Below are 15113 nucleotides of genomic sequence, written 5' to 3'. Positions count from 1 at the left end.
GGGGGGGGGGGGGGGGGCCGAGAGGAGTCCAACTGGGGTATAGGCATAAGAAAGGAAACAATCACGGACGCCTGGCGAAAAGCACTAAGCTTTTCTTGACAGGAGGAAGGTCCCTCTTAGGGTAACGAAGCATACTTTCTATGACACTCGTTCACGGGAACACGACTGGGTTTACTCCGAGAATCCAACTAACCACGCCCCAGAGACAACAGTGCCGGAGAAACAAGACCCCCCGGCCAGTGAAGCGCACAGGCAAGAAGCGCATTCTACACTTCTAGAGGTGGAGACGTCGTTCTATTTTGTCTACATGAAGAATGCCGTGCGCGTCGAAAACCATTCCATGTGATCTCTGTGAAACACCACAACACGGGAGTACTGTGGTGTCCGGACTCCGCTGTGCTCGGCTGTGTTAGGGTAGCGCGAATAAATTGGGCTATAAACAGGCGTACAAACCGCTTTAGAGACCAGCGCTGGATGATCTGATTGGAAGACTAGCCCAAAGATCTATGTTTGCGGAGACTGGACTGACAGTCATCCCTCTGAAACTCTTTCTACCACGGCTGAATGTGTGTATGTACAGAAGTGTCCGCATCTGAGATCGCTACACACCATGTTTTTGAAAGTGTGGATTTCGTAGACGGATTGTGGGAGCATCTTCTTGATGGACTCCAGAAGGACGAGTTGCTTGTCGGTCTGCAGTCGGTCTAAGAGTTTGTGCTCCTCTGCCTTTAACAGGTTGTCCCGCTTCTCACAAGCCAGCTGCCAAGCAGAGGTCGCGCGTCGACGAGACCATACGAGCCCGAGCTTCGCCCCCGCGTCGATCACCTACAAGGCAACGTACCCACACCGGTGTCTTGGCTAGCTGGCCGCTCCTTGGGCTTCGTTCTCTTGGATCGAGTGTGCGTGTCGAGCTCACTCGCTCAAGGCGTGCAGGATACAAAGCTTCGTACGCATTATCGCCAGTCCAGAAACGACATCCTCCTGACACTGGCACCCACGTTCTTTCCTGTGATTAAGAGATCACAGGAAAGACGATCGAAAGCTCCGCCTCTATCATTCCCCGCGTGGTAAAACTGACAAGCTTCGAAGGGTTGTAATGCTGGAAAACGCCACCCTCGGCCGCCGCGTAGTCGAAGGGGTAGAGATGATGCCAGTTGTGCCAACCCTCTCCAACTGCGACGAACGAAGTGAAGATCGACTCGCTCGGACGGGTTTTCGGCGCGTAGGGTCTGTCTCCCCAGAAGTGAGCTACGCTGTTTACAGTCCAGGTGGCATGGAGGCACAGACACCACCGGAGGGCACCTGAAAAGACAGCAGCAGTGGACCGCCAAGCTGACGAAAGAAGCTCTCCGGCAGGATTGATGTGACAGGAGGCGGAAGGAGCAAAGGACTGAAAACTGAACTTTACGCAAACTCTCATCTCATTACTCTTCCACGAGGGACGTCTCTCGGTACATGCATCATCGCATCTAGTCTCTCATACAAAGAGGAAGCAGAAACGTTGAAGATGGTAGGAATACAATATCTCTCTGTGCAGGGCAGACTTATCACCCTTATCAGGAAAAGTGACCTAACTGTGGCAGACTTGAGGCAATCACCTTAGAACACAAAAGTGGCGACGTGAAAAGAGCTTCTTCGATATGGACGACAAGAGAGATAAGACTTGAACGCTACAGATCTGCATGACTCTGCGTATCGGCATCCGCCTTCATAGCTTCGAAGGGACGGACGCCTGGAGATGCATGCAGCATTCGCAACGATCCTGAACGCCGGCCCGCGCTACGGGTGACCGACAGCATACCTTCTACTCACCGTGGCAAAAGAAACCTAGCCAGAAGCTGTTGTAGTAGCAATGGCCGTAGATGCCCGGAAGAATGAAGCAAAAGAACTGGTTCCACCACGGGTCTAAGCGTCGCTGTATCCTTACACAAGGATCCTCCAGCAGGTCACTGCAGTCCACGTCTTTACCTGCCACCCAAGGAAGAAAACACCCTTTACTTTTGCAGACATTCAGCGAGAAAAACTAATGCCGCCACATTCACGCACTTTTTACAGTTCCCCCTTTCTCTCCCCTGGCTGCTTGTACAGCAGCAGCAACTCCCATTCCCGCTTGGTGGCTGTTGAGCGGGATCGACTGACATTCCTCTAGAATGTAACATGTCACAGGAGCAGAGAGATGTAGGGGCACGCACATCAAAGGAAAACAACTGCAAGTATCCTGCTCTTCGACAGTGCCGTATTAGACATTGACAAGAGATCAGATACAGGAAACCAAAGATACTCGGAGAACAACATCCGTTAAGATGCTGTATGGACTTTCTCAACAGCGCCATTCAAGCTTGGAGACAGGGAGGGTACCAGAACATACAGCACAGACCTCCGAAAGCCGCGCACCACTCACCCTTGTGACGCCTCGTGCCCACAACCTGACGCAGAGACATAACAGAGTGTGATACCTGAGCAGTGATGGAGAATACCTAGTAACCCGTAATACTCTTGAAGTTGATTTGTATTGTCGTACCCGCAATGTGGACTTCGGTAGGCTTCCTCAGAAGCAGCCAGCCAACATGGGAATAGAAGAAGCCTCGCGCAGAGTTGTACGGATCTCCCGCCTTGTCTGAGTGTTTGTGATGGACGCGATGATCACGCGACTGCAATGAGGCAGACAAGAGAAAGAGCATGGGGGGGAAGTACACACGCCTCAGGAGTTGTTTTGCAGGAAGGCAGTGCAGTGAGGTGTGTCACAGTTACTGAGACAATTTTTCACGTGCCCGATCCGGCGCCGCCCGTCTGTTAGTTTACAGCCACCACTGCGCAGAGCCAAGAAAAAAGGGGAACCAAGCCTTCTCGGCAGATCTCCCGGACTGACAGCTCCAGCCGTCTTCAGGTTCTCTCAACTTCACCCCCTACAAAATCACAGGTACCAGGCCGACCAAAAAGCCCTGCAAAATGCACNNCCCCCCCAAGCGAAACTAAAAGGCTGCAAAGAATACCCGGACCTCCACGGCCTCACCATGCGTTCCACCCCGTTGAAGCGTGGCTGCGCCACGTCGATGACTAGAAGTACGTAGCCCACCGCTACCCATCTGCTCTACCACCCCGCGACGGCGTGCTATCCTTAGCAGAGGGCTATGGGTGGGATAGTTCGTAGCCTGCGGATTGAGAGGCAAGGTCCGCCGTGCCACACTTGTCGATGCGAAAGAGAAAAAACAGCGAGCCTCGGCAACGACGAGTTTTACCAGCTCGCGTAGTGGAAATCGTACAAATCTCCACATGAGCAGTCTGTATGAGTTCCTAGCCCACTGCGCGTGGGGATGTACATATGTTCCTCAGCCTCTGCCGCAGTCGCTGGGCTGATGCCTTACCCAGTGATAAATGGAGCCCTGGTTAGCGACGGAGTTCAGCAGGAGCATACCAATCCTCCACGGCAGACCCGCCTTGTAGCTGCGATGTGACCAGAGTCGATGCGCACCACATGTGATACCCAGGCCCGTCACCATATAGAGTCCTATGACCTGGGAGAATACGAGCAAGAAAGAAGTGAAAAAAATTCGCGAGAACCAATAGAAACTCTGTCGAGCGAGCAACCACGTGCTTGTTTCATCGTACACAAGAACAATTCGGCCTGCCTCAAGGCTGTACTCTGTCCATGTCGTTAGCTTCACGAGAAGTGGTGGCGCTCACCATCGTTTGTGCTGGCAAGCAACGAGTTTTCAGGTCAAAGTAAAGCACGGAAAAAGAAGACTTGATCTTGCTGTCTGCACCCCTCCGCCAGCATCAATCACGTTCGCTGGCACTTCAAGGCGACCTCCATCGGTTCAGCACAAGATGGACTAAGGGTGGAGAGCGGGCGTAACACCCATTTCACACAACGGACAAAACGAGACGGCGAGTGCGGAAAATGGAAGCCATACACCCTCTCACTTGCGCGTATCTAGGGCATACACGAATGGTACGGAGGATTGTTGCTGTCCAGATATCGCATGGTGGAAGCCCGCGAGGATGCCGACTGCCGTGTCACCCGATCGTGTGGTGCCCTGAGTCATACGTACTTCAAAAAAGATCCTCCAGGCTTTCTGGTGACTCAGAAGAAGAAGAAGACCGACGAAGGCGAAGATGTGAGAGAAGGAGAGAAAGGTGGTCATGTACGCTCGATACCTCTTGAGATAGCGATCGATGTAAATGCTGATGTTGACGTAAGACAACAGCAAAGCCATGCTGATACCCCTGCAAATGTAAACCAAAAAATCCGCATTGATCTGAAGAATCCACGAACATTCACACCCGGGGGCGCTCCCCTCCGCGGAACTGGCGAAGCTATGCAAACGGTGTAGAAGGTGCAGATACTAAGATACATCACTACCATACATAGAGGACTGTCGGAATCCACGCTTGCGACTGAGTGTAATGACCGTATATTTTTTTCCATGTATTGGCGGAGAGGACACGTTCAGCACTGCGCCAAGGACTGCCGTCCCTTTCAAGCTGTGCGGACCCGAGCTGAGTCAGAGCGAGGACAATGTCTGAACCCGCCCTTACGTCTCTCTTCAGTACTACGAGAGAAACAACAGCTACAGCATGGTCTGTAGTTCGCAGTGATCAGGCGCAACCATCAGCAAGCCCGGGCCCGTTAGTCTTGGTGAGGATACATCGCTCGACTCCGCTTGACAGAGTCTCAAGGCTGTCGCAAATCATTGAGAGCTAGCACTCTTACCACTTGCATGCGTACACCATGGAGGCGGCGCCAGGAAGCTGGTTTGTTGCCGGGTCATAAGCCGAAGAGAGACAAACCGCGACAATCAACAGAGGATGCAGTGCCTCAGTCAGCGTTGCCATCCACATTAGGTTCTGCGCTCCAAAGCCACTGTGCGGAAATGCAGGAGCATCCGAGGGAACACACACTACAGAGATTTGCTCTTTTCCGCGGGGCTTCTCTCTTCTGTGGAGACTCCTCCGTCCTCACCTTCACGACGTTTCGCCACTGCCATCCGTGCGAGGTTCAAGCCGTCACATGGCAGCGCGCCTCTCCAAGTGCTATATCCAGACTAAGTGACGACACTGTGGAGGTGCGCAGCTAGCCTGCCGCTTTATGTACAAATGCTGACGGGTGAATGCTGGCACAAAACAATGGAAGACCAGTGAGGTGAACACTCGGCCCAAGGTGCCCACAGAGTCGGAGACCACCTGCCTGTCCCAGACACGGGTATGATCGTACTCACCCCTTCTTCGAAACGTATTTGTCCTCCTTTTCTGTCTGTGTCTCGTCATCCTTCGCCTCCTCTTTCTTCTCGCCTACTGCCGCGCATCCTGGCTCGCTCCCTCCTCTGCTGCGGGTGCCTTCGCAGCCAAGTAAACTCAGCACGGCTACCGCCACAGCAATGCTGCGCTGGAACGCAATGTCCCCCAAGTACAACGAGACCAAAAAATGCGTCGAGGGTAGCCCAGTTTGCATGCAGAAATTCAGGAACAACGGAGGGTACACCCGGCTGAGCACGTGCGAGAAAAGATTTACGTGTTTTCCTTTCTGCAGAGTCAGAAGGATGAGGGAGTCCACGAAAAGAAGAAGAGAGCCGGCGGGGACGAGGGTAGCCACAGCGCGGCTGACCGGTCGATAGGTCGACGGCAGACGGAAAATGCCGGGGGCGAAAAAGGAAACATCTTCTTGGAACTGAAGCGGAGAAAGGAAGAGAACGCAAAGCAATTTAGATGCGGTGCTTGACTCTCTAGCACAAATGATAGAAGGTACAGGGACAGGACAAGAAAAAGAAAACTGTTGCACAGACTGGGCACGACGATGCTGTCTGTACCCCTCACATACATCGGCCGTGCATTTCTTCGAGATACGAGGCAGTGCAGGCGTACACACCGCTGCCAACTGCAGTGCATGCGTAGCTCCACATTTTCTGTATGATTCATCAGCTGGCCTGGGGACCGGGTCCATCACTAGTCGTTTCACGGACCGCAGTGGTGACGACCGACCCATCGACGCAAGCACACCACCAACTCAAGTGGAAACACACATGTGGGCAACCTCAGACCCAGGGGTCATTCCGGGAAAAGGAACTAATGCCACACTGCGGCAGACTCGATACAATGCTGAAATACACGGGGAGACTGGTCGCAGCATTCTCCTGTACCCTGGTGCACTAGATCCACTAACGCCGCGCTAGATCTCCCCCTCTCCCACAACAGGCGCTGGTACCAGAGAGAAAAGGAACAGATGTGGGACCTCTTGCGTAGAACCAATCAGGCTTGGGCGTACACACCGCTTATCAACATGGTTGTCTCTCAAGAGGCCTGGTTCGGCTCACTGACACAGCCCACCGGGGCCTACACTAAGCTGGCGATTGCAAGTCTGCACAGTCCAACAACGGTCATCATAAGGCCGGATTCCGCAAGACGTCATGAGGGGAGAGTCTGCGAGAAAACACAGTAACTGACCCTCCGCCATGGACAACCGCACACTCCGGTGAACGACTGACCATCATCTTCCCTCCCCCTTGTCTGAAAGACACAATCCATAGTCCTGTATGTCTGCTTCGTTTGAGAGATGTTGAAGGCTGACCAGGGAAAGAGCAGCGGGCTCGCCACCTCTTCGCACGTAACGAGCGTGAACATCGTGATAAAGGGGCTTCGAAAGCGACAGCACAGGCTAGGCATTCAAGAGATAGCCGAAGCTGTGACTAAACAAAATTGCCACTCCCACTATATCTGTGCTCGCTGACATCGCTTCAAACCGGTGACAGTGACTACTGGAGCATTTGATGGCAGCAGCTGTCCGACTATCTGCTAAAAACTGGCGGTTCCACACAGCTTGTCATTGTTATGTCCAGCACACATGCTTCCTTCCTCTCCGTAAAGATGTACCCTTTTCTCCGTGTGACGTCACAGTCTCATGCTTACCACTGCGTCTATGGCCGTGAGTGCCACAAACGTCGTGAGGCAATTCCAGAGCATTAGTGTGACAGAAGGCCGGTCCCGCTTCTCTTCATTTTGCTTATCGTGGGTCTGCTGTGTCTTGGCTGGTTGCGCGAAGAGCAGCCGGAGGAGGTATAGAGAAGTGAAGTAAAGAACTACTCCAGCCCACAGATAACGGGAAAGAATGGGTGCAACGCGCGTATACTGGTCGGGATCCTGCCAGAAATCATACTGCAGCCACCCGGCATGGGGATCAGGAAGAAAAGCAAGCAGAAGCTTCCGCGCCCTGAGGGCGCTGTCCTGCATGAAGAACGCCATCCCAGCGAAGACCCGAAGAAGAGGACAATGAGCAAGAACGAAAATCGAAAGAGTGGCACGTACCCCGTACTGCGTTCCGGTAGTACGCGGTCAGGCGAAGAAGCCGTCCCCTGAAACAAGAAAAGGCACTTTCACTTGGTAGCCCAGTTTCCCAAGTGTCCGGCAGTGCTGCTTCTTTTTGTGGACCAGCCTGCCGCATCTCTGTCTTCACTTGTATGTCTGCCACTCTGAACAGGCAGACATCCGCTGCGCGGACTGTTGCTGGCACGCAGTACGGAGCAAGACCTTTTTCATGTCAGTAAAGAAATGTCGGAAAAAAATCGCGCGGTGTGTGTGTGTGTGGCGGTTGGCGCAGCCACAGACATTACTGCCAACCCACACCTACGTACGCGAATATAGGTGGTCTATAGCACTGATGGAAACCGAAGCCCCCCTGCCCCAGATAACCCCTGCTCTCCCAACAGGCAACAGGGTTCGGGTCGGGATGGTGACGGGCGACGGCATCACACACGAGACGGTGCGAGCTGACTAGCGCGACGGCTACGGTGGTCGCTTGTCTCCCAAGCAGTCAGGAGGGACATAGACGGCACAAAAAAAAGAAGAAAAAAAATACAGCACCAAAGAAATCAATGGGGGCCAATCTTGATGACCAATGGCTCTGAAAGCTCGCCCGGGTTCTGCCTTCCCGTCCAGTCCGCCGTCTAGTCAGAGGACGCGAAAAGCGGCCCACCTGTGCTTTTTTCGCTGTTTTTGGGCGCCGCACACTTCGACGCGGCGCCCCTCCTCTGGCGGTCACTTTCGATTCAGCTCTTTCAGCTCTTGTTCACTACCGTACTTTTCTCTTGAGAATGTGTCCCCGTGGATACACACGCGTTGGAAGTACGGGTCGTGAAGACACGTTTCAGGTGGGGTTGCTTTAATTTTCTCTTGCCGGGACGGCATTTCACGCAGACAAGCATCGTCCTGAGAGTAACAGCCCGGCCCAATGGGTGCACTGCTTTTGATGCCCCTACTGTAGGAGGGCAAGACCTCTGGGTCCTTCTCGAGGTTTCTGCGCGTTCAGCACCCACCACGTCACTGGCGATCGACCTCGGGCCGAGGCTGATTTGATACAGACGAGTAACGCTAACAACACTTTTCTCAGTGCCCCCGACGATCCCGCAGAAAATGCGCTGACGGCTCATGCTGGCTGCGAAACAGGTTGCGACGGCCTACCACTACTAGATGGCATCCGGGTGGTCGCCTGGCTGTGGACCAGGCAGCGAAGCTCAAAAGGCTCAGCTGAGCCAGAAGGGGGATGGGACAAGGCCCAGCGGGTCTTGGAAGTGCTGATGTGAAGGTCCGGTCTTTCTCTGGCGGGCACCCAGAGGGTCTAATCCTTGAGATGTTGAACGGCTGATTCACTACAACTGTTTAGCCTTCCATGAGCAGCAGTGTTGCTTCGAGATTTGACGGGTTGCACTGTCTCTTGCCGATTCGAAACCTCAAGTACCAGTAATTTAGTTTTCATCGCCGTCGGTCAGCTGGGGGAAAGTGAACTGAATCTTTTTATATCGAAGTAATCACCCTGATTTGCACACCGCGCGTAGCACGACGAGACTGCACCGGTTCTACATGGACTTCCGCACCCGATTGGGTCTTCGAGGGGAAACACTAGCAGGAGCAGCTACGAGCGGCTCCATGCTGTTGTTGGCCATGTACAAACAGATGGGCTTTTTTATTAGACGGGCACCCTTACACGTTGGCATATAGCCACGTAGCAGCGCTGACGAAAGCAGCGCCTCTAGATTACTCTGTATACCATCCATCCGATACTTTTTCAGGAGCACCCGCACTGCCCTCCTTTCTGTCTTCTTTGTGTCCGGCGGCTGGAGGCCCTTTCCCGCCGCTCTCTGCTAGTCACTTTCCAAACCACAGACACGGTGGCGACTGGTCACTGTCTGGGACTGCAGGCCTGCGACGACCATTTGACGTTCCAGTTGATGCTGCAGTCTCTCTGCCCCCGCGCGTAGAGGGACAACAGCTGTGTGAGCCTTTGAACGCCACACCGGTATGTGCAGACGTTTGTACCTTCCGCCAGCGACCGCCGCACATGGTCCCGGTTGGCGGGNNCCCGCCAACCGGGACCATGTGCGATGCTATTCGACGGCCGGGTCTCTGTCAAGACTGAAACCCGAAGAGTAGACAGGATTTCGGACAACCACGGCGCCTTATACACTGGACACGAGCTCAAACAACGATGTCTCACTTCTTTTGTTTCCGTTTCCCTTTCTTCCCTCCTTTTTTACCCGTGCCAACTGGGTCAATAGGCACTCTGGAAAAAAGCATCTCGTTGATAAACTTTCTGTAGTCTAGACGACCGTCCTTTGACGCCCGAGCCTCCATCATGAAATAGGTGAATTCCGCATCACTCAGTGGAGCAGGCATGTCCTCTCCGCCACCGATGTCCGCGCCGCAGAGCAGCGCCTGCAGAACTCGCACCTCAATGAATCCGCTGTTGTCGACGTCCAAGAGGGCAAATGCCTCCGTCACTTTTTTCTTGCTCGCTGTACTCGCCTCAACCTCCTACAAGCAAAGGTAGAAGTACGCGTTGAGAGCTACTGGAACAGAGGGAAGAGAAAAGAGGTGTGGATGTGCAACAGTCGGAAAGGCGCTCCTTGCACATCAGACACATGGCGGGCCTACAAACGAGCTCTCGGGTACCAGGTAAACAGAGCATGCAAGCGCAAGACACTGCCATGAAATCCACTTTTAGCACATGAAGCTGAGAGTGCTAGTGCTTACTCAGGACGCCACCCGAGTACACGCATCTCCCCAAGTCCGACTGGGCATGAATGTTTCACTACTTCAGGGGAGCTTGCCTCCGCAACGACGATTGATGTTGATTTACCTCAACAAGTTTGATTACATCTTCCTCATTCAGTCCATTTTCAAAATCAACATCGTAATCATCCATGGCCTGCTGGAGCTCCTCTTCTGAAAGGTTATGCCTGCACGCGCACGTAGCGCTCATTACAGTCTACGCCATACCGTACCGAAAACCCCATGTCTTTTGATCAGGTGACCGCATGTGCACTCGTGTCTCTCTCCTGTGCTCTGGCCGTCGTGTTGTTCGGCTAGAACAGAAGAGGCAAGCATATCCTTTCGGTGTAGCATACCCGAGGGTGGTCAGAAGCGCGGTGATCTCATTCGGGTCCAGAATACCCTTTTTGTCCCTGTCAATCTCAGCAAAGAGGGAGCGCGTCTGCATCATCTGCACGCCGAGTTGAGATCAACAAGGACACCCGGAACCCAGGCCGTCACGTATCCATTCCTGTATTGTGGAGCAACAAACCAGAGGTGAAGAAAAGTGCTGGAAATCAGACGTCCTTGTATGTTCTCATCTGGAAGAAATATGACGGTCTGGCAGTTTCTCCTTTCTCCAGAACGCACTTGCCCCGCCCTCTCGTCTCACGGACACAGTAGGCTTGGATCCAGAGAAACTCCGCCGGCAGTGCACCGCCAACAGGATGGTTCGCACGGACTCGTACATCTGTACCTGGCTACACTTTCCTCCACAAGAATGAAGGGCGCACGGTCCCTTTTTCTTGCCTGTGGCTGAGGCTCACTAGTGGACCGAGAGAAGAGTCCCTCTTGACAGCTTCTCCTCGTTCACTAAGGTTCATTTCTGTCCTGCCTCCTTTAAATCCCTGTGACTGCCTTGACGGACCCGTCACACTGCGCGGGGGGGGGCTTACTGTGGGATCGCGGTGTGGCGGTAAGGAAATGCATACGATTCGCGCGGATTCGGCAGGGGTCTCTCCCGCCGGTGGAGAAAAGAGGTCGTGCTCACTGATAGCAAAGAACGCTGAGTGGTTTAAACTGTTCTGAGCTGAATGAGTATAGAACCCAATAGTAGCCCCCTAGTAGCCCCTACTGTAAGATGGCTAGAACGTGAACCTGTAAGTACAAACATTACGGCCCTTCCATCAGTCAGCAGCATTGAAGAGCGCCTGTTGTACATCAGCACGGTGCATAGTCACGGTCTTATATTCTTAATGCCTGCTCTGTACACCGGATATGGTGACTTCTGCCCAGCTATTTACGCAGGAGATTCAGAAATAGTGTTCTCCCGAATCAGCACATCAGATAACATCTGAAGCTAGACTCCTTGTTCCATTTTCTAGGCTTAATCCATTGCCCTAAATGTTATGGACTGTACGCTCCTACCAACTAGCCAACGTTGCGCCAAGCCTGGATAACGAATGTGTAAACGGCGGCTGTATTGTGACGGTCCAAAGGTAGGAAAATCCTTGTCGGGTAATTATCGTCGTGCGTGAAAGTTGGTACGACTCTTCACACGCCGTACCAATAAGATTAACAGGAGTAAGTAAAATTATCAATACCTACGACAGTCAATGTGACAATCTATCCATACATAGACTTGCGGAGAAGGGGAAGTGTGGTCCACGGAGGGATGTTTAGCCGGAAAGTTAGCGTCTATAATAGAAGTACATATAAATAACCCTGTCTCGGAGTACCTTCAGGTTCTCTATTTGCTATTCAGAGTATAGCGTATTGGGAAGTGAGATGCTGCGTGGGAACTACCGGGTCAATCATATATTTCAGTACCAGTAGGTGATATTGAACCAATCACCACCGTGTTTCTTTAAGTGATAGAATCGGGATACTCTGGTATCCTTCAAGGCATAACATCAAAAGCGAATATATGCATAGGCATGAAGATAAGCATAATACTACATAGGAATACAAAGACCCAGAAGCGCCGGAAGACAACCGACCTCGTGATTGCGAAGCATTTGCGGGGGGCGACAGCAAACCTCTAGCTCCAAACACCTCAGCAGCTCTGTAATTACAGCCAACGCTCAGCTGCTCTGTGCGATGCGCGGCTCCACGCTTCTGCTTTCTTAGTCTTTTTCCTGTTTCTCTGGCTATGAAATACGCATCTCCTTGCCAAGTACCTGTTCCTCTGTGAGAAGGCTCTGCTTTTTCGGCATGTCTGGAGCCGGCGAGTCCTCAAGTCTTGCTCGCCGCGGACTTCCCAGGGTAAGTTGGTCTTCGCTCACAGTGTTGCCATCCCCCCTGGCTACGTCCGAGTTTCTGTCGCCCATCTCCCCTGCGGTCAGAAGCCGAGTTCCTAGAGAACTGCTTCCGTCTGGGCTGCTTCCTCGGGGGGTAACACCTGGTGCGAAGCCGGACGCTGGCCCCATGGCCGGATCGGCTCCCTCTTGCCAGTCATCCGGCGCGTGAGACTCCATTTGCAGAGCCGAGGTGGTGAGCAAAAACAACGACAGAAAACCGTTAGGCTGCGGGGGAATATTGTCTGTTAGCCAGGATAGACAGGAGGCTTGGGAGGAAGGATAATGAGAAGGTTCGTTGGTTGCAGGTCAAAGATCCAGTTTGGGGTCTTAAGGGGAGCCCACGTGCGGGCAATAATGCTGAGGAAGAGGGCCGAGCAGGGGACACACCAGCTCTACGGTTGTTTATGGACAGAAGATATTGCGAGCCTGGCAGTTTCTGGCTGCTAGTTCTCTCCTCTCACTCAGCAAACACTGGTCGACAGGTTCAGCGCGTGCTCAGGTCACCAGTTAGCAGGTCCTTGAGGAAGCCTGGCAAGCAGAAAACCGGTGGAAGCGCGAGGCGAACAGCTATCCATCAACAAAGTCGTCCCTCTCACCGAGCGGGCGATACTGAACGTGAATAGTAGTCTGCTCTTCTCGGAAGATACCCGTGTTTCAGAAGGTTTACAAGGTTTTGTTGGTTGTGTCCCGAGTGCTAATCCTCGCTGTCGTGCGAGAGACAGCGGGGATCTCGGTGGTGTGCACGAAGCTGAGAGTGTCCAGACCTGGATGTCCCGTCCATGGCGCGCTTGAGGGCTCCCGGTGGTGTGTAAGCGCAAAGCATCGAATATTGTCTAACGTGTTCAGCCTCAAATGGGGACTGCTACACGACAGCATATGACGGCCTTACCTGCATGCCGAATGTGGGGCTACCCTCTGCGGTCGAGGCCCTACATAGCGACTCGCACTGAGTAGTAAGCAGGCGCCGACGGAGTACTAGCCTGTGACCTCCAGGTCACACAAAAAAAAGTCTCTCTGCCCGTTCTATTCATGGCAAGGAATGGTGCGGTTCTGATCCCTGCCTGCAAGGCACCGACCGGAAACTAGGGGTTCTGTGCACGCGACAGTATGGGCGAAGAAAGCCCCCTAAGCCCCGACTGCACGAAGGACAGGCACTACTGGTCCGGAGTCACTCGCAGTATTTGCCCAGCTGTGCCTGGAGAGAGCCCGACCTTCTGACGGTCATGGCCGAAGGAGATGCGAGTACTTGGTTTGACGTTGTGAGAGCACCGTTGGCTTCTAAGGACTGCAGCTCCACATCGGGACTTTCGAGCCTCCATGCGTAAGAGCAGACACTTTCTGGTGGTGGGAGTTGTGTTTGGTCGCTACTGCGAGGGATTGGTTGACCCTTGCGCTGCGACGTAGCGCTCCGCTTGCACTGAGCCAGGTCAGGGGCTCGCGTCGCGCGTTCCCCCCTAACCGCCGACTGCCTCTGCAAGAGCAGGGCACGTTCCGCTCGGTTGACTGAAACAGTAGGACGAAGAAGGAAAAACGATGTTTCGCTCAGGTGATGATCGGCCAATCAAGAGCAACTAGCGTGGCGACAGGGAAATTCCTTCCCCGCCCCGAGTTGAGCTCCTGCGACTGCTGATGACTATATTGGACCACTGGACGCTTCTGGGCATCCCGTATCTTCAGGAGTCTTCAACTGAGCCAAACGGCGGGATGGAGGCTACACTAGACTGTTGTGCCCCTCGCACGTAGAGTTTCACCTTTTGTCTAGCCATGGTCTTATATCTGCCCGGCAGAGCACGAAGTTCGCACCCTCGAATTGACAGTAGGCTCCCGAAGGCCCATCCAGGAAAGTGACAAAGTCGCCCTAGTCCAGATATATCCGCGATGCTGACACGTCCGCCGACAGGCCGGTGGCACTGTGAAAAAGAGATTTCGGTCGCGGAACTACTCTGCCGGACACGGCGAAACAGTTGCCCGGCGGGGGGGGGGGAGACAGGTGATCGGAACTGGAGAGGCTTGCTTTGAAAGTTACGTTCAAATGAGTGTTGCTCGTGCTCTCACAATGTCGGTTTCACTCTCCGCCCAGTGCTGAGACGGACGCATCCAAGGACCGTTGACAGCCGTGAAAGCAACTCCAGAGTGTCTCAGTATTCCTGATCCCATTTCAAGTGTGTCCAGGGAGGCTCCCACAAGCGCCTCCCAGCATGCCACACGGGAAGACTGCCAAAAAAGCCTCCTCCCAAGATATAGTCTTTCGTCAGCGACCTTCTCGAGACCGGTCTGAGGCTCCTTTGACCGGACGATATTGGCTGTTCTTCAGAATTCGGCCTCTGTCGGGCGAGTCAATACATGGTTTCTTCTGGCCATGCGATTCTTTAATAACACGACGGAATCTTTTTCTTCTTCGGCAGTGCAGCCGAGGAGTGTTTTTTTGGGGGATTTGCCAGTCAAAACCCGTCTGACGTCTGAGCTGGGGAGGTAGTGCCACAGGGAAACGATCAGCTCGCTGAGCGCAGTAATGTAGTCTGCATTTTACCGGTTCCCTTCTCACAGGTATATAGCCGGGCCACGACCAAGTCTGACAGGTTTGCTGAAGTGATAACTACTTCTCTCTCTGCCGTCGCGGTGCTGGAGTGTTGCTCCTTCCTTCGGAGGCACTGTAAGAGGCATGTATTCTTGCTGCGGTCGACAGGCCCTATATTTCTTGATGCATAAGAGAGCTCAGGTTTTTCCGGGGACTGCCTGAGGACAACGGCAGCTCTGCTGCCCGATGGACTTGAGCGGGCGCCGCGGCCACGCCTT

The 15113-nt window shown here is 53.5% G+C and overlaps 1 protein-coding gene across 1 annotated transcript; it reads right to left on the bottom strand.

Annotated features, from left to right (window-relative positions):
* Positions 1 to 547: 547 nt before the first annotated feature.
* On the bottom strand, positions 548 to 10489 carry CSUI_005646 (fatty acyl; the record flags this gene model as incomplete). Its single annotated transcript, XM_068065816.1, is given in 13 exon segments — positions 548 to 825; positions 1079 to 1302; positions 1813 to 1968; positions 2522 to 2651; positions 3366 to 3515; positions 4053 to 4227; positions 4715 to 4864; positions 5220 to 5668; positions 6904 to 7218; positions 7232 to 7346; positions 9485 to 9801; positions 10127 to 10226; positions 10395 to 10489. Coding segments are annotated over 13 exon segments (2652 nt in total), but the record flags the coding sequence as incomplete, so codon positions are not given.
* Positions 10490 to 15113: the final 4624 nt, after the last annotated feature.

Source organism: Cystoisospora suis (genome assembly GCF_002600585.1).
Source record: "Cystoisospora suis strain Wien I chromosome Unknown contig_2735, whole genome shotgun sequence".
NCBI classification, from domain to species: domain Eukaryota; phylum Apicomplexa; class Conoidasida; order Eucoccidiorida; family Sarcocystidae; genus Cystoisospora; species Cystoisospora suis.
The sequence above is the reverse complement of the archived record's forward strand: the minus strand, read 5'-3'. Positions and strand labels throughout refer to the sequence as shown.